Genomic DNA, 23,722 nt, shown 5'->3' on the forward strand with positions numbered 1-23,722 from the left:
CTTGGAGCACAACTTAACTACTTTTTCCAACTTGTTCTTGTTTTTAAGGCTCAGATTTAACAAACCAACAGACAATGTTAAAAGAAAGAGCGGACTCAATAAAAGCAGAAACTCCTCAGCTTCCTTAAATAGAGCAGCCATTGGTTTGCCTTCTTACAGATGCTATCAGTGATCACATCAAAATTCAACTTGTCATCTAAGACAGTGCCCAAATGCTTATTATACTGCTGCACTTGATCACACAAGGAGTGAAAATCCATCAACATCTCTTTGGTCTTAGACACATTAATCTGGAGGAAAGACTGGTCACACCAATTAACAGATTCATCCAGTGCCGGGCCATGATCATATTCTGATTCATGAAGAAGACTTACAATGACAGAGTCGTCCGCGTACTTACGGACAAATCTTTATGTGTGATACTTTGACATTCATTTGTTCATTACAAACAAAACGAAAGAGGAGAAAGAACACATCCCTGAGGGGATCCAGTAGAAGAAGAACTCTGAGACCTGATTGTTAGGTCAACAAGCCAACAAACAATGCTGAAATCCAAATTAAAATGAGATAAAAGTCAGAGAGCTAAAACATGTGCCTGAATACGATTAAAAACAGGAGAAATCAATAAATAGCAAATGTACATGACTGATATTTCCCTCCGAATGTCTCAAGATTTAGCAGATTAGCTGTAGTAAGAAATCAGGATTATCACATATTGGAGTGAAGACAGAGGTGATTTGAGATCTACCCTCGTGCTGTCTTATAGCCCACCGTGCTTTAATAGTGGCCACTGTAATGGGGTTGTTACCGGCAAGTGTCAGAGATTTAAGTTTTTTAAAGAAATAATACATTTGTCAAGGGAAATTCGGACATGAAGCTTCCTATATCAAGCCATAAAGATGTAGGTCCTTAATGCACCCAGGCAATTTTAAGGCGCAGATGAGTACTGAACTGATAGTTATGGATATCGGGAAGGTCAAGACCACCCTTCTTGGCCCATATAAAGGACACTAAAGGAACTATAAAAGGAGCTATTCAAGTTATTTATAATTTTGCGATAGAAGAAGAGAGGTGGGATTAATTGAACTGGATATAATAACCTAAGAAGGATATTCATTTTCAACAGTGCAACACGACCTAACCTGGACATAGGAAGGATATACCATCTCTCCAATCTGATGTGTTCAAACAGGGGAACAAGATTTGTTTCGTACATTTGGACAAAATCAGGTGTTATGTGTATTCCCACATATAGAATACAACTCTCTACAAAAAAATACCTTGAACATTAAGGAAACATGGGAATTCGAATTAGATACTATAGTTGACGATAATATATGGGAAGATCTATGTGCAAACTGTCATAAAGGACTCAATCGTCAATTATGGAAAGAGTCTGACTGGAAAATAAAAGTCAGACATTCTAATACCTCTCATCATCATCTCGTCATACATGACAGAAACCTCATCGGCATTGTGCTGGAGAAATTGTGGGATCACATGCATATTTCTTGGGACTGCCCAATAATTCAGGGGTTCGGGGGAAGCGTTAAGAAATAAATCATAGAGGTAGATGTCCAGCCAAAGATAGTTATAGCAAGGGTCAGATGTATGTACTGAGGATACTCATATTGACTGCCAAGAAGAGACTCGTTTACACGATGGAACGATTGACAGCAAGTCTACAAATGAAAATGGACAGCTTGTTGGGGACTACTCAAAAGGAAATGGAAGTGGAATCTGCGGTTTTGGTTTCAGACTACTCATAGGCATTGTGTCTGACTTTCTAAAACTGATTCTGTACTTCTGAACTTGCCAATCATCTTAACAAGGGTGGATGATGCAATGATAATGTAACAGACATACACATAGAGTCCACAGGAGGTGACAATGCCACAGAAATGCTACATGGTGAGTCCAGCTCACTCCATCTCAGGGGTAACTCCTCCACGTACTCCTCTCTGACTGCTCCTGGAGGTCTGCCAGCCGACCAAAGATTTACTACATATAACCGCATAATGTTCTCTCTTCGTGATTTAACGTCAAATGTTTAATATCCAGAATGATGTATGAATACCGAGACTTTCAGGGGTAATATTGAGCATTACACTGTGGTGCGATGTAAGTAGTACTTTTTGGTGTTTAAATACGGTTTTGCGATGCTTGTGCTTTACTGGAAAGCCAAACAAGTAAACAGATTGAGCACAACTGTCTTTGGTAGTAATTTATATATGGATTGTCTCATCGCATTACTGTGGTAGCGTGGCCGAGTGGTCTAAGGCGCTGGATTTAGGCTCCAGTCATTTCGATGGCGTGGGTTCGAATCCCACCGCTGCCAATAATCTTTGATTTTGCTCAAAAGACCTCTAATACATGTACGCACCGAGTTGGCAGATACGCGTCTACTTTGTTACGTGAACACACCACGCACGTGCTCCTGTATGGCTCACTTTGCTGCCTCCATACCGCGAGGAAAATCTTTGGCAGTGCAAGTGCGCCATCTTGTGGCTTGTGATGACAACAGCAGCTCGGCCCTCAAATGTGACACGTTGGGTGTTTCTTAAAGAGTTCATGGGCCAGACCAGATTTCAGTACCACTCAAGGTGGCAAAATTTAGTAATAATTTATGAAAATGTCTGTAGATGATGTTTTGATATGATAGACACTCCTGAGTGGCAGCTGCGTCACAGTAACCAGCTCATGAAGTGAACCACCCCCGAAAGTAAATTGCATTTTAGACACTGGTTAAGGCTCACAGTCAGGACATTATTCAGTGTTTTATAATATTGTGTTTGGTGTAATTTTAAAGGGGACCTTCTTGGTTGTCATCCAAGCCCAATTGTGAATCTTTCTGACAAATACTGAGGTGACTGTGGCCCTTTAAACAGTCAATGACACACATTTTTTCACAATTTTCGCCTAAAATATATTTTTGTCTTTTGGCCCTGTGGCATCTAGACACATCAGGGACACAAAACTCAGAAACTGGAATACTCACAGGACTCTAAGGATTCAGGAAATGCATATTATACCCATACTATTTCATTGTATGAATATGGAATGACCTCTCATTAAATCAATCATTTTAAGTAGTGTCGAGTAGCTTGTAATTGGTACGTGTCAGGGCAAAATGAAAATAAAAAACCAACAACAACAACAACAACACACTTCACTCACTCACAGTGATTCTGTAAGCACACACTATTCAGGTTGATACATCTCTTGATGCACTATGACCCAAGTACCTGGGGTCATAGAGGGTTTCAGGTCTTTCAACTTCTGACCCCATCACCCAGGCAACCCAACCAGGAGTGATCAATTCCCAGCCTGTGTCCAAGAAGCATTAGTCCACTGTTTGTCCGTAACAATCTACAGCCACCTCGAGACCTTCTCTGCAGCTTCTGAGGCTCTGCTGATGGTTTTCCTTTTACATGCTCCAGTGATGCCCAGGAAGGGCTGAAGGGGGGTTCTCAAAGTCAAGGAAGGATCCCTAAATGGCCGAATTTCAAGAATGCTACATCATCAAATCCCACCTAAGGACTGTTCCAATGTCAAGGATCCTTCAAATTCTACCAAAGATAGAGTCCTTCATTCAGATAAATTTCAAAGATGCATGTGTGTATCCTCAGCAGGTATTAAGTACCCACAAGCCTTTGCCCACAATTTGCTGGAAGGGAAAGCGGGGCCTCTTCAATGCAGCCTGCGCCAGCGGAGCTCAGGAGGATTTAGATAAATATGTCCAGGAATTTTTATCATACAAGCATAAAAAATACTGACAGAAACCAATGTGTCCAGCTCCAAATAATGAGATTTTTAACATACCATGAGTCAGATAAAACAAGTCTTTAAATTAAACATTTACAGCAGTGATAGAGCGCCAAGTGCCACAAAAGTTTCATTCAGCCTACCTGTTTGTTGTTTGAAGTATAATCCAGAGATATTTTCTCCCTAAGAGTCCAACAATTGTACAACAACATTAGAGAGTGCCAGAATCATCACAGTACCCTGAAACCCTCAGTCTGCTGAGGTTAATGACGCACACCTGGGGACACTCGTTAGCCTGTTCCAATGTGTGTTCACTGAATGCTAAGAAGGAGTCTTTAAATCAACACACTAATTGTAGGCTTTGATTGTTAATGCTTTTATTTCTAAAAGTGTATAAAATTACTAATCAAACTCCACAGATGTGTAAATCACATCAAGGCTTTATCAGAGAACCTGGAAACATGCTTTAAATACACTCAATCAAGATTTAAACATTTCAAATAAAATATTACAAATATTTTTTTTTTCCTCATAGAAGCTTCAAATTGCAGAGAAACCGATAACATTCACACCACTCAGGTTTAATACTTTTCAGCAGCCTGGTAGTTTCATCATTTCAAAGTCAGACACACATATACCAACATCAAAAAAAGGTGAAGTAAATTATTGCATAATCTTACGTTCTGACGATTTATTTCAAGGTATATTTCATTGCATCTGGTGTCACATGTGGTGTGAATACAGCATCAAATATTTGATTTCCATACAAATTTTCAGTTGTGAATGGAGGATAGCATCACTAGCAGCAGGCTGAAGCCAATCAGTAGCAACAGCAGGAGGAGGTGTTGAGGCAGCTGGGAGGTCCAGGAGAGGCCGAGGAGAGACGAGCTGGAGCGAGGCTGTCTGGATTTCAGGTACTGGTCCACAGAGTCCATCAGGCTGTAGGGCTTCGGACAGAAACCAAGCTCTCGGCGGGCCTTGTTGATCTTGAAGGTGTGGCTCACAGCTATGTTCCTCACCTGCAGCGGACAGACATTTGTGTTAAATATGCAAATGTTTCATCGAGACAGAAATCATAGAAACTCCTAAAGCTGCCGCAGAGACGTCCAGGCCTAGTTAAAGGTCGTACTGTCAGGCTAATGGTTCAGTTAACCTCTCCTCAAACTTGGTTTTACATTCTGATAGCCTGTGACTGATGGATGCCTCCGGTTACTGCATCTTCTTACTGCGGGGGGATAAGGTGTCTGCTTGTGAAGTGATAGAGGAGTTCAGACATCGGTGAGACAAGAACAGTTCCTAAAAGCTCTTTTCTATCTTTTCATCCTCCCACAGGTCAGCAGTTCGTCTCTCATGACGTCAAACTGCGTCAATCAGCACACGCCTGTCACAGAACAGCTCCTCTCTATGACTTCGCCAGATTGTTGTGTATTAATCATCCTGTACATCATCATTGTTGAACACGCCGCAACCACAAACTGCTGAGTCCTGCTCATCCTGTCTAACCTGACGATCGTCCTGACTAAATTCATCACCCTCTGGTAGCTGCGCCTTTTTACCGTCCTCACTTTTCCCTCACTTGAGACGCATCGGCATTAAAAAGTAATTCACTACCGAAGGCTGACTGAACTCAGGACATGGCATGTGGTTTATCATGTTGCTGACGTTGTAGTGATGCAGTGGCTTGAGCAGTGCATAATTCAGGGGGGATATCTGCTGAACCTAAAGATGGTATGCAGAGATATGTGAAAAATGAGTTCGAGGAACTGGAAGAAAACGAGCCACTGGCAAACAGAGCTTGGAGAACAGCCTCGCCACAGCAAGCGACACACCTCCACCTAACAAAACGTGCAAGCCTACAAGCAGTTTTCAAGGTCATCCTGCAGACGCTGGACTGTTTTTCAGCGGTTGCACAATAGATGGTGAAATACAAGAAGCTAGTGCGTTGCATGTGCAGGTAGCCAGGAGGGCATATTTCTTTGTAAGAACACTTTATGAATAAAAACGATACATACTGGAATGCGTCTCCTGCTCTTCGGGACGTGCCGGACAACGCCCCTCACCTGTGATATAATCACAACATACCGCCGCCTGTCCTGAGCTGTTGCTTAAGTATGTATCTAGGTATGTACATACCGACATAACCTGTCTGTTGTTCTCATATTCGAGCCCTATCGTCTTTCTGAAGACAGTAATCCTTAATAACAGGTTACACATAGTTTGTGAAATAAGCTAAATAATTTCCCGAAATATCTGGGCACTGTAGTTTTTAGCAAACGGTACTCAAAGAGGAGTAAAAAGTGCATTTGCTGGGGACTATTTTCAGCTGCGGATTAATACACATTTGGAGCTCTGGTGATTATTTCCAGCAGAAAGACAATGTACGTGTGATCGAATCAAAATAAACTACATTGATGGAGCTCTATGGCACAGAGGAGTAGCCACACCAGGCTTTGACTACACAGACAATACTCGCTAATAAGATTTGTTGATCAGAAAAATATTAAATATCACCAGACGCAGCTGTCCGCAGTGTCTGAATTGTAATTTGACATTTGAAGCTGCATCACCCTGCAGACCTGGAATTTACCTACGAGAGGAAAAACTCCTCCACACGTCACGCGACGGCTTAACCTGAGAGTTGGCAGGATCATTTGCCACGAGGCTGCCCGACTCCGCTCACCATGGCAACAGCCACTGTACTGAGGTCACTTCCTGCAGACTTCATCCCGAACTTCCTGTTCTGACCCGCAGCAGTTTATGTTTTATTCACAGGACAATCATCGATCCCCGGGCCAGCACCTGTCTGACAGAATGAGCTCCATGTGCAGGCCCACGGGCTCAGCTTCAGTTTCTGCCTCATCACACATTCATGAGGACCTTACAGGCCGTGACGGAGGCTCCTTAAGATGCATCGTAAAGGTCTCCCCAGGCAGGAGCACCTAACTGCCCTCTTCCTGATACATTAAAATTCTTCCGTGTTAAAGTGCTACAGACCAGCACATCATATTAAAACGTTTCCTGTGACTTTGGGATTTCGTTAGTTGCCAATATTTTGGAATTCATTCAAGGCTCACTTTGGTTTTCTATAATTTATGCACAAGAGATAGCATCTGACGAGGGAGGGGGAGAGCAGGGGGGGGCTGATAGGAAAATACCAACCCTAATGAAGTCTGTCTTCACTGTTATGGGAGAGACTTAAACAAGAATCTTCTCATGGGAGAAGAGGTAACCTAGCTCCCACACACGAGACACATACTTTCTATTAGGTACATTGCGTGCATGTGTACAGCACTGTAACACTATAGACATGCCATCATTACCCAAAATGCATCTCAGACTTCATTCAGGTCACCTAAAGAAACTTTTTGAGGAAACTGAGCAGTAAAATCAGTCAGTTTTTATTCTTAGTTTCAAATACAGAGTTCAGCTGCTGTATGACATTTAAAAAACGTAATTAGAAACATGTTCAAGAGCAGAAAAGGCTGTTTCTCCAGAATTAACTTGAAGTCTGGGAGGAAATAAAAGAGAAACAAAAAAAGGCAGAAAGACAGTTACCTCATTTCTGGTAAAGAGGAGGGGCACTTCTATCACAGGTTTCAGGACTACATGCAAATATTCCACCAGGATGGCTGAAAATAGAAGAAAAATACAGAGAGGTAGTGTTAGTGACAACTCGCAGAATGTTTAAACATATGGGTGTACAAATTTAAGAGGAAGAGAGATGAGCTACCTGCCGAATAGACGACGGAAACCGGCAGGTTTATCTGCGGCCTGCTGTAGCCCAGTTTTTCAAACTGCAATGGTAATGATAGTGATAGTGTGAATCTTTTCAAGTGGGGTGTTATATGGTATTTATCCATAGTCAGTGCATTACATACAGTAGATGTCAGATGCATGGAAGCTAAGCAATGTACTGCTGTGGACTGGGGGCAGCAGCAAAACGTATTTAGCCACCCGAAAAAATTAATATGAGTTTAAGTGTATATTATGATTAGAATATTTTCTCCACTTTACCTTGCTGTCAGACAGCGATTACTGTGGGAGACTACAGCTGTTAAATCGCCCTCTTCAAAGCCAGACTCCATTGAAAAAAGCAATAATTTAAAATCACTAAACACAGGACCTGCTGGCCTTTTGCCGTTTCAGTCAGTTAGTTTGTTTCTGTTACTGTGTGACTATGGAATTTAAAGGGGTTGGTTTGGATTCACCGAAGTCACACAATAATACAAACTAACTAAGGGTGCTTTCAGACCTGGAGTTCGCTTGTTTTGGTCTGAATCAGGGACTAATTTTGTTACAAAGTTGCATAATTGCCTTGTGCGAGAAAGCTGCTCTTGATTGGTCAGAATTTCCATGTGGGAAAAATCCAGGAAGTAAACAAAACGTTGAAGAAGAGTTCACTTGCAAGATAAATGTGACACTTTCTAATGTCACAATGGAGGGACAACTACGCAGGTTGATTTTAGCGCAGCTCATCGTGGACTATATTGCTGTCATTGTTCATTTTAGTCAAACCATACAGTTTGAAAACGAGGCGCGGCTCCAACTAGAAAACAATGTTTTGATGCATTGGATGTGCTGAATGTGCATATTAAGGCAGTACAGGAGGAGGTGCACATTAATAATCCTCCAGGACTGTAACGTGCTCATGTTTAACCCAAACAATGTGTCATGTGACTGCAGTTGGTTCAGATTGAGCTGCACCAGAGTTCGTTTGTAACTGGACCGAGACCACCTCTTCAAGAAGGTCTCTGTCCAGTTGTTTTGGTGTGATTGCTGTGTTCACACCTGCCCAAACAAGCTGCACTTAGGGGGCAAACAAATGAGTTTGACTGAACTGAACCAAACAGGGCAGGTGTGACAGCACCCTAATTGAGCGGGGCAGCAGTACACCAGCAACTCCCATGTTCAGCGAGCTAAAATTACTGTTTTTGTTAATGGAGTCTGGTGGCTTTGATGCGCATAGATTGGTAACTGAAGTCGTTAACGGCTTCCCTGTTGAAAAGAGCTGCGGTGAATATAGCGTACACTGATACACTGATTAAACTGCTATTAGGTGGCTATAATACATTTTGTTGCTGACCCCATCTGCAGTAGTACATTGCTTAATGGTAAAGATCCAAACTATCCCTTTAAATTTTGACAAAATGCTTTTCAATTAAACTGTAAACATCCTTGAAAGTTTAAAGGGTAAGACAGGAGTTATTCTAGATATCTGTTATTGTCAACAAATCCCATTAAAATGCCAAACAATTTTCTAATGTTCCTACTCTGGTGGTGGCACTCGGCCTCAAGCCCATTCATCCTGAAGATGTACATTTTTAAAAACAGGTCACAGATATATACAGTTTCATTTTTTACAAAGTAAATGTCTAAAACAGCTGGGCACTGTAGCTTTAGTATGAGTTACTAAAACAGGAGTAAATTGCGCATTTGTTGGGGACTATTTTCAGCTGCGGATTAACACACATTTTGAGTTTTTACAGCAGCAGTTTGTGGGATTCAAAACTACAACTACAGTACCTACATGCATTATTGTGAAGGAATTTGTCACCCAGTACAACAGTGCGGCTGATTTATATGATATTAATCATTTTTGGACGATCAGAAATTTACCCCAACAATGAGACATGTCAAGCTTTGGCTTCACAGTCAATACTTAGGATCGATTGATGTTGGTTTTCATGAGATTTACTGACAATAAGAAAGTTTTTGAATGTCACCAGTGTTATCATTTCACTCACCAGTGGTGTCAACCACTCAAACAGATTGACTGAAACTCCGTCGTTAATGAAATAGGCCTGTCCACTCTGCAAAAGAGAAGGAAACAATGGGGACACTGAACATCGTCTTTCTCAAATATATAGATAACAGCAGCCAGTGGTTATCGTTAACACACACGTAAACAAATGTTGCCTACTTCTGATCTTAGTTTGTGATGTGCAGAACAGAAAGACTGACTATAGCAGGACAAGACGGACTAATCGTCTCCAATATGCAAGTCATGAATAAGTTACTGATACTAAAGACATAAAGTTTAAAAATAATCTCCAAGTCTGATTTTCTTATCCTGCTTGGATTAGTTTGATCACACTCACAGAGACACAGTTCCTCTGCGGTGTCAGCGCCTCGGCTGCCAGCGTGTGGGCCAGTACCAGGTTGTCTACATGCACCCAGTTCATCCTGGCCTCCGGGTCACCAAACCTGAAACTGAACAACCTACGCTCCACGTTCATCTGAGTGAGAAAGAGACAGAGAGAGATGAGGGACAATGAGTGAACGGTTTGATTTACTTCTCGAAAGAGTGGCTTGAAAACCTCTGGCGTGCAAGACTGTGGCGGGTGAAAGCCTTCGTTGCTTTACTTGGTAAGTTCACAGCAGAGTTTGGCAACAGGCAAGAGGCAAGCAGGCGAAACATGCTGGCAAGAGACGGGGAAAAGATGCAGGGGAGCTAATGAGGGAATGGGAATGCTGGCTGAGGAAAACTACATGACAGGTGGGGAATAGCAGGTACCTGATATGACAGGAGGAGGTAATGAATAGAAAACAGGAAACTGCGGGAAATGTGTAAACAGAGGTAGGCATTGGGTACTGGCTCCAAACAGTACATTGAGAACGTCTTTGCAAGCATCACATGACTAAGCAAAAACAGGTAGCTAAGAATAAAAGTGTGATCTGTCTTAAAGGGATAGTGCACCCAAAAATGAAAATTCAGCCATTATCTACTCACCCATATGTCGAGGGAGGCTCAGGTGAAGTTTTAGAGTCCTCACATCCCAGGGGAGAGTGGGTAGCAGCACAACTCCACCTAATGCAGGCTGTGTCCTGAAGCCCCGACCCCAACTTTTTATGTCGGGGCTTCAGGACACTTGAATCACTACGGACGAGCAGTATGGAGATATTTTGTGGTTTCAATTATGTGTTCTTGGACGTTTTAATCTGGGGCACCGTAAGCCTCCATTAGGTGGAGTTGTGTTGCTACAACCTCTCCCCTGGGATCTCCGCAAGTGTTGTGAGGACTTTAAAACTTCACCTGAGCCTTCCTCGGCATATGGGTGAGTAGATAATGGCTGAATTTTCATATTTGGGTGCACTATCCCTTTAACCTTCTAAAGTCTGTTTATTCATCTATGAATACCTTGAACATGTTTTATTTAGAGTAACTTTACCAGTATACATAAGTTGTGAAAACCAGTAGAAAGCAGTGATTCAGTGATTTACAGGCATACATAGACTGTATTAAAGTTTAATTTCTTACATTTTCTGCCGCATTTGCGTGTATAAATAATGAAAAAATTTACAACCTCGACCTGTTAAACATTTGACCTATTTTTTAAGCACTTGCGTCCTTTTTCCAAGGATTTTGTGCTCTTGACAGCTTCATACTTTGTTTAATTGACAAAATGAAAAGTGAGACTTGTAGCTGAGTTTGTCCTGAAACAAAGGATGCCATGCACGAGGGGAAAGGACCGTTAAAAAGATCCTAAACAAAGACAAAAAGTTTGCAAAAATGAACCAAAATCAACCGAGCTCCAGGGGATTTTAATTGTTTTAATATTGTAGTGTAACAAACTGAAACTAATACCCTCGTAGATAACATAAATTATTGTATGCTCATGATTTGGAATCAAAATTATGCACAATTTGTAATTTTGGAAACAGAGCATTTCTATGCATTTTTGGCACAATTTAACTCCAGACTAGTGGATAAGGTTGAAGTAAACCTACAATATATGGTGCATAAAAAGTCAGCTGCCTTGACAGTAAATCCAGACCATAACTAACTACATGGAGCCCTTCAGCAGACTGTGCTGCTGCCTCGTAGAGGACAGACTGGAAGAAAAGGCAGCTGTAACTAGACGCCCGGAGAGCTCTATCAATAATGTACACTCTTCAGGCAAGAACATATTCTGCCAGGGAGGCTTCAGACACTGCAAGATGTATATTTCTCCCACTGCCAACACGAAAGGAATTAGTCTTTTCATATATATGAAAAGGCAAAGTGTGTATATATATATATTCTGTTTGTATCTCTCACCATGACTCTGTGGAGGTGTCTCCTCTCCTCTGGTCCATAGATGCCACAGGGCCGCAGGACGCAGGTCCGAAGCACATCTCCACCTTCACAAGAGACCATTTAAACATTACTGAATATGTGTGTGTTTTCTGAAAATATAAGGGAGCAAACTCGCCATTGTGTACCTCCGCAAGTTGCACTTACAGTTCACATCCATTTGTGTGAAAACATGGATGCCTCACACACCTTTCCGCTAGCAGCACACAACACAATACAATCAGCACAGCTTCAAGATGAACACCCAAGATTAGTGTCAACAATTCAGTATCTGACCAGATGTCTTCCCTGTTGTTCCTGAGACATGATGCTGAATAAAAAAGTGTTTTTGCAGAACATTATGTTGTCAAAGTGAAGTTGACCTTTGACCTTTTGGATATATAATGTCATCCCTTCATCATTTTATCCTATTAGACAATTGTGTGAAATTTTGTCATAATTAGCGTATGAATTCTTGAGTTATGGCCGAAAACAGAGTGGACGTTTGTGCCAATTGTAACACCCTCAAGGTGCTCTTAAAGGGACAGTGCACCCAAAAATGAAAATTCAGCCATTATCTACTCACCCATATGCCGAAGGAGGCTCAGGTGAAGTTTTAGGGTCCTCACATCCCTGAGAGTTCAAATGACGTTTTTCCAAACAACTTTTTATGTCGGGGCTTCAGGACACTTGGATCACTACGGACGAGCAGTATGGAGATATTTTGTGGTTTCAATTATGTGTTCTTGGACGTTTTAATCTGGGGCACCGTAAGCCTCCATTAGGTGGAGTTGTGTTGCTAGCCCTTCTCCCCTGGGATCTCTGTAAGTGATGTGAGGACTCTAAACCTTCACCTGAGCCTCCCTCGGCATATGGGTGCGTACACTGATAATTTAACATTGAGGTTTAATTTAGGTAAACGTGCCAATACTATAATGAAGACATGCACACTGACCAGTAAAAGTCCTGCGTTCAAACCCCTACCAGCTTAATATAGTTAAAGTATCAAAAGGAAAAGCTCTCGTTCCACAGGAAAATGAGATGGAAAAGTTCTGCTACACAAATTTGTATTTTTTAAAATCCATTTCTAATTGTTTCTTTTTTTGAAACATTGGCTAATTGTGGTTCTTTGGGCCTTGTATTGAAATGCACTTCAGTAAATGTGTTTTCTTACTTTCCTCCAGTGGAAAAAAACTTAGACGACATCCTCCTGTATCAGATGCTGTACATGAACTTTAACCTGCAATATATTATGAGACTGCCCATTAGCTCTTCGCTTAATTGAATATATAAGTTGGTGGTCACTGATGGGGTATCGGGTTACACTGAAGGGGGAAGATGGAGGCCTGCCACCTGTTAATGTAAAGAGGAACTCGAAACCCATTATAGTGTATTAGAAAACTGTAAATGAGTCACATGACTGCTGCACTACACACTGGCACTGTCCTGTCCAGCTCTAAATTAAAACTAGTGTCACTGGTTCTGTATTGGATTGCACCCCCTAGTTTCCATGGCAACCCCTCAGTGCTTCAGTGTTTCTCTTCCACATAAACATTTGTACACAGAAACCAAAAGCTGTAGGGTTGCAGCCTCCTCTGATTGCACCCTTTCCACCTAACTCTGCGATTAAGCTGTCACTGCACACACACTGATCGTGTCGCACCTTTCAGGGAGCATCCGTTGGCAGAGAGGACCATCTGCTCTGCAATCACTTTAGTTCTGGAGTAGTGGTCGATGTGCTGCAGCAGAGAGCAAGAGAATGTATAAGAATGTATTATTATTGTTGGAAAATGTATGGGACATTGTTCTTGAGACATTTGTAAGAATATTTGGAAAACATTTCAGTTGATATGGAAGAAGTAAAGGTAGCAATGCCATAATGTAAAGCTACTCAGTTACAAGTAAAAGTCCTGCGTTCAAAATGTTACTTAAGTAAAAGTGTGAGCATGAAAATGTCCTTAAAGTACTAAAAATAAGAAGCGTAGTTTTCAGAATAATGTACATTATATTATTGGATTATACATAGTAACACACTAATGTATTGTGTTCATCACATTAAAGACACAAAAGTAATCCCTCTCTAGCTTTACTCATGACCTATTAGAAGTGTGTTGCATTCGTATTCTCCTCTTATTTTGCTGTATTCAAGACGTTCCTGGGCTCAACGCGCAGGTGAAGGCAGGATGTTAAAATAAACGTGTCCAGCTGCCAGTCTATAAGCAGCACACATACAAAAGGAAGCTACAAAATTTGGGGACATAACAGAAAAAACGCAAATATATTGTGGTGAAACGCCGAGTGGACAAGGCTTGTTCTAACACAAGAGTGAATCACTTTGCTGGCGACATTGTTTGCAGTGACTGTACTGTATCCCCACAATACTGCCGTTGGTAAAGATGAGGCTGACTTCAAGTGATCAGCACCCAAATATATCTCTGACATGCTTGTGACACATGAACCTTCTAGGACCCTGAGGACATCAGGATCTGGCCTAAGGACTGTCCCAAGAGTTAAAACAAAACATGGTGAAGCAGCGTTTTGTTATCATGCAGCACAAACCTGGAATAACCTCCCAGATGATGTTGGACAAGTCCCAACTCCTTTTTTACACTGCATACTCCACCATGCAATAACTGCAACCTTGTTATCAAACTCAATTTTAAATCATTTTAAATCATCATAAATTTATCCTTGCACATCTTGTCATTTTGTAATTAGGGTCCAGGCGGCTAAGCTGCCAGGACACTATTGGAATCCTAGATATTCTTCTTCTTCTTCTTCTTCTTCTTCTTCTTCCGAGGAAATCATACTTCCCATGGGTGAAAACTCACCAAACTTTGCACAAAGGTCCAGTCTCATGCCAGATATCCTCAGCTGTAAACTCAAGCCAATAGGTCTGATGGTGGCGCTACAGCAAGCGTCTAAAGTTCAAAACTTTGAAAATTCATAACAAATCAACCATACGTGCTACAACTTCACAACTTTCATCAAACTGTAGCCCCAATACTGAAGAAACTTTTGTACATTTAAACCTATTAATAATTATGAAGTTCATCACTCTTTTGTTTTTCAAAAACTGTAAAACTTCTTAAACCTATCTCCTCCCACAGTTTTTGCTCAATTGACACCAAACTTGCTACAGAGCATCTTCAGACTGCCCTACAAAAACTACGTTTCTCAGATTTGTGATTTATCAAAAATTGAGCCTACAGTGCATCAAAATGTTTGACTGTAAACGGTACTGTAAACATATACATGCAAATTCTTGCTAAATAAATCTTCAATGTTCATGAAAAAAATGACAAAATTCTAGAGTCATGGTAGATGATGTGTGGCAAATTTCAGAATTTTATCTCAAAAACTGAATTTTTGACAGCATTTTGAATTTTGCTCTAATGTGAACAATTGGAGTCAATGTAAAAATGGCAATTTTAAACATCAGTTTTTCACTTATGGAGCAAATCAATCATTGTTACAAACAAATAACCAACATTTCCATGTTGTCTAGATGCAATATGTGTATTTTCAGATTTTTGTTTCGATAACTGAATTTTTTACAGTGGTTTGAAATCTGCTTTTCCATGCATGGACGGCTGCTAAACCTGCATGTCTGGCTTAGTCAATTTGTGAAGCTACACATGAATTGTCACTGACTAGCTTTATTTTATTTTACAACAAAAACACTTCACTTCTGTTTACGTTCAACAATGTTATCAAACGCAATGGAGCTAGCTCGCCTTTTAGCCTCATTGTAGCCTGTAGCTCTAACTGCCTCTCTGGGCACCGCGTTCATGTGTGTGTGCTTGCTGTTGCTGGTCTCGCGCTGGCTGGTTGGTGCAGCCTGGACCAAAATGCTTTTGTTGCTATTTGCGGAGCCTGGGCTGCCGACAGAAACCGGACTTTTTCATAGCATATTCAGAGGACATGTAGCTAGCGGATCATGTTTGCTGTATGTGACAAAAACTTTTCAAGTTTGGGAAAACTTAGAGAGCCTTTAAGTACTAAGCATACGACCAGATGAATGAGACTTGGATTATACTGCTCGAGTTGTACATGGTCCCCGATCAATCACTAAATCAATATGTTTGCCTGCAAGAGGCTGCAAGAAATACAAAGCTTTCTTCAAAAATTCAAGGTAACAGGGCATGACTAACTGATTTACAAATGGTCATTTTGTGGGTGAAGCATTCCTTTATCTGCAAAGTCACTAAAGTCATCAAATAAATATAATGGAGTAAAAAGTACGATAAAAGACAAAAAAGTAAAGTATAAAATATTTAAACATAGTAGTATAAAGGAATGGTTCCCAACTGGTCCACATTTCTCATCGGTCATTAGTCCAAGGTCCCCACAGGTAAATACAATTGGCGTCATACTTGTGTTTGGCCATGTCTTCGAGCTAGTTTGCTGTCTCTGTCAAGTAGCTATTTGTTTGTCAGACACTCCAAAGCAGGAGACGACACTTCAAAATTAAAGTTTTGTGCCAGAAAGTCACTGTGCTTAAAAATAAAGTGTGTTTTTTACAAACTTGACATGTTTGTGAGTCACTTGTGGACCCCTTAGAATGGACCTGCGACCACCTTTTGGACCACAACCCACCAGTTGGGAACCACTGGTATTAAGTATGTGAAATTACACAAGTAGCATCAAATGGAAACACTCAAATAAAGTACAAGTACCTCACAATTGCACTAACGTACCATACTTGAGTAAATGTACATAACTGCAATAGCCAGTTTGATAAGTTCATTCTTTTTTTAAATTACCCACCACGTCAGGGGGCACATACGGCACTGACACCTCATCACCCTCCTCAATTGGTTTCCCAGCAAACACAACATTGATGGTACTGGTGTACACCAGCCTGGGGATGCTCCTCTCCTTACACACTGAAAGACAGCGGATCAAACACACACACCATTACATCAAAGACTACCTGCGTGTTTTATGGTTGTGTGTGGGGTGTTGGGTGTATCCTCACCGTTTATGACATTATTGGTCCCTCCGACATTGATTGACTCCACCTGCTCCTTCCTCAGCTGGCAGACAGACAGCATAAAGTAATTAAAAAAAATAAAGTAATAAAGATAAAAGTAATAAAGATAATACATCCCTTATTTTCACCAGCTTTGTCCTTATTATCTGCGCTGTACGCAGCTCATGTACCCCTCAGTTTGGGCTACTGAATTATAAATGAAATCCTAATCGGCATTGTTTTGTCATCATGCTGGATGACAGCCCCAGACAAGCTCTTTGTCAGCACACACTTCATCTTACATTATGATTAGCTGCTCTCTCATTGACACACAAACAAGTTGAAATCAAACAGAGACAGTAGTGAAGTGCATTCAGTGGGGTTCTAGCACAGAGGTTTGTCCGTGTATTAGTGCATTTCTTTAGTTTGTGAACAAAGCAAAACATTCACGGGCAAAGTCCTTAAAGGGACAGTTTACTCCAAGATCACAAGTACATATTTTTCTTTTACCTGTAGTGCTGTTTATCAGTACCGATTGTTTTGGTGTGACTTGCCAAGTGTTGGAGATATCGGCCGTAGAGCTGTCTGCCTTCTCTCAAATATAATGGGACTACATGGCATTTGGTTTGTGGTGCTCAAAGCGCCAAAAAAATACATTAAAAAAACTCAACAGCAATGTCTCTTTACAGAAATCATGACCCACTTCCTCAAGATAATCCACAGACCTTGCTGAGAGCAGTTTCATATGGGAACTATTTTATCTCCCGCCAACTGTGTCACTGTGCAGAAGGAAGAGTGCATTTATTCATGGATGAGATCTAAACATTAATGGCGTCCTCGTCGGCTGAGCTGTAACATTAGCAAGCTCAGTGATGCTAGGTGAGCTAGCAGTAGCTGTATGCTTTCCTCCGTGCTATGATTCGGTTGGCAAGTGTAGTTCGGTAGAAAGAAAATAGTTCCTACATGAAACTGCTCACAACAAGGTCCGTGGATTATCTTGAGTAACTGGGTCATGATTTCTGGAGAGAGACATTGATGTTGAGTTTTTTAAATGCATTTTTTGTGGCGTTTTGAGCACCACAAGCTGAGTGCCATCTAGTTCTATGATGTTCGAGAGAAGGCAGACATCTCTACGGCTGATATCTCCAACCGTCGTCAACTCTGAAACAGTCTAGATTGATTCATAGCACTAAAGGTGAGGGAAAAAATATGTGTTTTTGATTTGGAGGTGAACTGTGCCTTTGAAAAGGAAGTTCTATTTTACACATCAGTCCCGGTGAGAGGAAGCTGTGTGTAACATGATATACTGCCTCAAGTGATGTCACAGGAGTCAGCCTCAGTTGGGGATGAAGACTACGAACTTAAATGTGGGTGTGGAGTTAGAAAGAAGTGAGTTTACCAGACCTCTGCAGCCCGCTCCTCTTTTCTGCTTAAGGTTAGAGTCTCGTGGCTACATCAGCCGCTACACACCTGAATCTCTTACCTAACTGCCTGCAGTCGGGTTGCATTGTGGGTAAATGTAGTGTAGCATGAGGGTTCGATGTGTGGTGGCTGGATCACTCTTGTTGGGAGTACACAGCAGAATGGAGACGGATATTCTCTTAAGCAGCACTTTACTATTCTCTACACTTCAGCTTCACAACCACACTTCCGGGTTGCACTTCCTTGTTATGGGTCACATGTCTCTTAACTAACCAATGAGGAGTTAGAAGGACTTAGACTTCGGTAAATGTGCGTGAGAATAACTGAGGCAGATCCAGCAAATTATTTAACTGTTTTTAACAATGCTGCTGCAAATATTTTAACACATAAATATGTAAATAATAATTGTGAGCATAAATGTGTAACATAAATAGTTAAGTGTACAAGCACTGTAAATGCATGTTTAGCAAATTACTATAACACATTGTAGTCATAATCGTACATATCAAACTTGATCTGCAGATTGACTTCAGTCTTGAGTCTTATGACTCTGAGGTTCAGTGAACATATGGACTCTAAGTATATTATTAATAGGAAGGAAGCATTCAATGAGGCAGTTGTAAAGCAGGGCTGTTGTTCCTCCACGAGTGAAACTAAAGGTTGAATAAATGAAATATGAATCTGAATTATTTATTTTGCCCCCAAGAAGAACAAAAACACAGTTTCTACAGAGTCTTCTGACTTTTGTTTGAATGATGAAAAGATGCAAAAGAAGGCATGAAGACAAGTCACCTGTTCCGGTCCAGACATGCCGTAAGACGCTGTGTGAAATACACAGTCGACCCCTTCACACACCTTATAGAGGGAAGAATAATCCCGTATATCACTCTGTAAGACAGAAGGAAGAAAAATGACCCTCACTTAATTAATGCCATCCCTGATGAGACTGATTAGTTTATTGCTTCTCAGCCCTCACTCTTATCATCACCAGTGCATATATTCTCAACTGTTCGGGAGCCCTGCAGGTTTTCAGTGACATAGTATGTGTGAGTCAATATCTGTCCCATGAAAGGACAGTTGTAATTAAGGTAAGTGTGCCATGAGGCCTGAGGCTGAAACCTGAATCATGTCTCCACCCTCTCTGCCCCAGTCAGCAGCTGGCGCTCAGAGGTGGATCACTCACCTGTGTCTGTTTCCAGCCAGCACGCAGACACAGACACAGACACACTGACGATGGCTGAAGCAGGGGAATACTAGAGTTGATTTGTGTCTGTGCGGAGCAGCGTAAATTAAAAGAAAAAGCAGCCCAGGCGCCGGAATAAATGTTGGCATTGTACGTTTCTGCAAACCATGGATATGTTACATTTAAAACATACTGTTTCATACATATTATGAAGTTCAGATTGCATGTATAATGTTTCTAATCAAGAGGGGGAGGGGATGGTGGAGGCATGACAGCAAACAGTAGCAGACCAGTGTTTGAGACCAACAAAAGCGGATGTCTTCGGGACATGTCCAGCCGTGCTTGTAGCAACTAAACATGATGTTTTCCTAACCCTAACCAGTCAGTTCAGGTTTTTTTTTCAGTGTGTGACGTGCACTTGTAGATAAAATCTAGGCCTATATTAATGAAGGTTCATTAGTACAGTTTTGTATTTCTCTGTAATGTAGCACAGTGTTAACAATGTTACTGATTGTGTTGCCCCGCCCAAAATATATTGTTTAATAATTCAATTAATATTATAAACATGTGGGCGACTAGTCGACTAATGGTGCTAAATGAGTGTCAGTGTGTACAGATACAATGTCAGAGTACTGGATAGAATTAAACTGTCACATCCAGGGCAAAGTTACTGGGTAACGTGCAGGGAAATATTGTTTGGAGTAAAAGTCAGGATTTCAAACATGTATCGGCTTCACAGCTCCTTCTCCACTGTCCCGTACCTGATAGTAGACCGCTCCATCAGGGATTTCACAGGGAGGCTTGTTCATGTCCAGAAGGATCACCGACATCCCCTGACTGGCCAGCTCTCTCCCTAGCCTGAACCCAAAGTATCCCCCTCCTCCTGTCACCACCACCTTCCCAGTGGAGACGCCTTGGGCCAGCGCTGCTTCCTCTCCCAGTTTTGAGGCTGCACACTCCGGGTTGCTGCAGCTGGCCGCCATGGCTCCATTTACCCTGTGGCGAACGGCCACGGCTGGGCCGGAGGCGACCGCTGGGGCTGGGTGGTTGACCCACGGCTGGTGGGTAAAGTGGGGGAGGTTGCGCATATAGTGTCCACTGGCCTGCAGGCGACAAAGGGGGACACTGTGGCAGGGAAGCTGCTTCACTTGGCAGAGAGAGCCTCCACTCTCACTCATGTTGGGACTGCACAGCTCCATAGATGTCCTGATAGGTTGAAGGAGGGGAAATATTGATTATTGATCATTTTAGTGTCATTAAAGTTTGACCTGTGAAGAAAGAACAACCTCACACTGTCTGACAGAACCAAACGGTATATTCTGTAAAAGCTTGTTCCAGCTCTTTACTAAAGATACAGTGTAATGTGTTCACACTGACGGCTGTGCCACTCCATCACAAGTCTTTTGCACTGTTCACATATTTCTCCAAAGTTCCGCCTTACTTATTTGATATAAACTTTGGGGTCTCCACTAGAGTTCAAAATAAAGTTCTGTGGATTTGTTTGGCTGTTTAACACAATCCTGTAATGATGTTGTTAAATTACAGTAAGACTTAAATTAAAAGCCTAATCCCAATAAAACACCTAGTCCCTTTTACTAACCTGGTGTGGCTACACATTTTGACAAATAAAGGCCTGTCTCAATTAGACGCCTGATCCGGTTGCTAAGCAGTTTATTTCTATGGAAATATGTATGGAAGTTCAATAAAAGTTCTTCAAATGTATAAAACCGGGTTGTTGGCTACCCCAAATTATGTTTCCATTCCTCCATGACTCTGTAAATTATTCATATTCCTTTGGCCCATAAGTTAATCCAAGTTGTGAGTATTGTTTTAACAAGATAAAGTGGTGTTGTGTCGGTATGTCAGATGCCGTTATCCTCGAGTACCATAACTCACTTTCTCTCTGTCAGAGCTATAGATCAAATGAATGATTCATAATTGATATATTATCTGAAGTAATATTCATACTGGTTTAAATAAACAATTCAATTGTACTTCCTGCTCTTTGCTGATTAACAGTTTTGCATGAAAGCAATTAAAGGCCTGTCTATATAGAAGCTTTTCCCAGATATAGGCCTTTTGATTTCAGTGATTGAAGTAAATAATAGCCCAGACAATTAATTGAAGTTTTACAGGAAGACAATAGAGTGCCCCAGGAATAAGTCCTAAAACTTGGAAATGAGTCTCACCAAAATTACCCCATTTCTTATTTCCAGAAACTGTAAAAACAGAAATTATTGTTGGATTTTTAACGTTAAAATAAATGGTCCTTGAACACATGTGCAATAAAGGCTTCCATCATCAAAATCACACCAAAAATAAAATATTTGCACTAACCAGATCCTGTAAAAACGTTAAATTCGGTGCATCAGCAGTGAAAAACTTCAACCTCAGGATTTTGTTTTCACCTTTTAACTTTTGACTCTTAAACATCAAAGGGTACGTTTTTAAAATCTGACTACGTCCACCATGCCAAGTTACTGATATTACCTGTGTTGTGTACAGTTTATTTGGGAAAGCAGTCATTATATACACATGTTGCTAATGCCAGCTTTGTACGCACTGTTATGTGTGTGCCTGTGTGCGTGCGTGCATGCGACTGATGTGTAGGCTTATAAATTTTGTTGGTTTTGTGTGGTAGGACTGAAGATGGGCGGCTGTCATGCACCCATATTCTGTTGATGTGCACAGACAGCCTGTGTGATGATGATTTGTAGGGAAGGTTTACATTTTGCTTAGGAAATCAGCTGTTTGTTTTGGTGATAACTCTCGCCGCCGTGCTGTTAGCTCATTGCACTGGCTCCAATACCTACATTGGTGTCCGTATTTTAAAAAAGCCATTGTTATTTAGGGCAGAGGGAGGGTCATGCATTCTCCCCAGTTACTCAGGAAGGAAAAATATTTGTAGCTTCAAGGAGGAGTCTTACTATATAATTTCTGTGTTGTTAAGTTCTGCGTAATTTTCATGTATGTATTGTTTTTGAAATACATCACTTTTACAATAACTTTGCTGTGTGTGTTTTTATTTTACAGGCAGTTCTAAGCAGGTTTTGGAGGCACTACGTGATCATGACTATCAGGAGAAGACTCTGTCAGAATCAGAACATGAGAAGCGTTTTCATCTCCGACGCTTTCAGTGTGAGCCTGAGATAATCATGTTTTGGATCTGAAGGTTACGACGCCCTCAAAGCAGTCTTCCTAGCTTTAAAACCTACAGCAGATTCTATGGTTAGATGGAGCCTGAATCATACAGATTACATTGTGAAAGCTGGGCTCTACGCACAGCCCCTATGCCTCTTCGACCAGTTCTTCCTGTTCCTTTGTCCTGTGCGGCAGGGGGTTTAACTTTAAGCTGTGCAGTTTAACATACAGTTGTGCTCTTAGCTTTCCTCCCCCCTGGCAGAATATGTGAAAACTTGACTTTTTAAAAAAAATATTAATAAATAAATAAATACCGTTATTTGGAATTATAAGTCAAAAATTGACCTTCTTGGTCATAATCATAGAGACACATAGAGGTGGATCTCTCTACAGAGGCACAGGGAATTTAGTCAAAATTGACGTCAGAATGAATGAAGCTTGTTATCCGAAAATACTAGAGGACAATTTTCATCCATCAGTCTGGAAGCTGCGCATGGGACGCACTTGGACCTTCACACCTGACAGTGATCCAAAACACAAGGCCAAGTCGAGCCTTCAGTAGCTACAGCAGCAAAAAGGGAAGGTTCCTGAGTGGCCATCACAGTCTACTGACCTCACTACCATTGAGACACTTCAGGGAGATCTCAAACATGCACATCATGCAAGAATGGCCAAGAATTTATGGGACCTAGGAACTTTTTGCCAAGGTGAATAGGCAGCTTTACAACTTGGGATAATAAAGGGCCTTATCCACAACTATTCCAAAAGACTGCAAGCTGCCATTGATGCTTAAGGTGGCAATATTACTAATGACAACTAAAGGTATGCAAACAGCAGGAGTTGAATAACTTGAGGGAACTACTAGTTCTTGTTCTGAACACATCATTCCTTTACAAAGGATGGGCATTATTTCTTCGGGGTCAGTTAGCCTAATCAGTAACCTGTACACAAGCTCTATCTCAGGTAAGAAAACTACCCAACGAGTTGGGCATTCAGATTAAAGGTTTCTTATCGAAGGCCTTGTAGTGTAATGTACTGATTTATTGAAGACATATACTGTACCTTTAAGTTGACTTTTAAAAAGATACGTGTTGAAGCAATGTACTCTGTTTAACTGACAAATCACACACTGGGTTATTATTTCATGTATTCTTATGACACACATACACTCACTCAGCACTTA

At 41.2% G+C, this 23,722-nt stretch overlaps 1 protein-coding gene and 1 non-coding gene across 2 annotated transcripts in view; one reads left to right on the top strand and one right to left on the bottom strand.

Moving 5' to 3' along the window:
- Nucleotides 1–2,256: 2,256 nt before the first annotated feature.
- Nucleotides 2,257–2,338, top strand: trnal-uag (transfer RNA leucine (anticodon UAG)). The gene has a single exon. It is a non-coding gene; the product is annotated as a tRNA-Leu (tRNA).
- Nucleotides 2,339–4,137: 1,799 nt separating this feature from the next.
- sdr42e2 (short chain dehydrogenase/reductase family 42E, member 2) overlaps nt 4,138–23,722 on the bottom strand; it is a 37,712-nt gene continuing 18,127 nt past the window's right edge. The window contains exons 2-12 of the mRNA XM_050069177.1: nt 20,160–20,604; nt 19,008–19,103; nt 16,800–16,857; nt 16,589–16,707; nt 13,482–13,557; nt 11,804–11,886; nt 9,864–10,001; nt 9,510–9,575; nt 7,496–7,559; nt 7,321–7,394; nt 4,138–4,784 (exon numbers count right to left, since the gene is read on the bottom strand). Of these exons, the coding sequence (XP_049925134.1) occupies nt 4,539–4,784; nt 7,321–7,394; nt 7,496–7,559; nt 9,510–9,575; nt 9,864–10,001; nt 11,804–11,886; nt 13,482–13,557; nt 16,589–16,707; nt 16,800–16,857; nt 19,008–19,103; nt 20,160–20,597 (1,458 nt within the window). The 5' untranslated portion in view covers nt 20,598–20,604 and the 3' untranslated portion in view covers nt 4,138–4,538. The remainder of the gene's footprint in view (nt 4,785–7,320; nt 7,395–7,495; nt 7,560–9,509; nt 9,576–9,863; nt 10,002–11,803; nt 11,887–13,481; nt 13,558–16,588; nt 16,708–16,799; nt 16,858–19,007; nt 19,104–20,159; nt 20,605–23,722) is intronic.

This window comes from Epinephelus moara, chromosome 18 (genome assembly GCF_006386435.1).
Source record: "Epinephelus moara isolate mb chromosome 18, YSFRI_EMoa_1.0, whole genome shotgun sequence".
Taxonomy (NCBI): Eukaryota; Metazoa; Chordata; class Actinopteri; order Perciformes; family Serranidae; genus Epinephelus; species Epinephelus moara.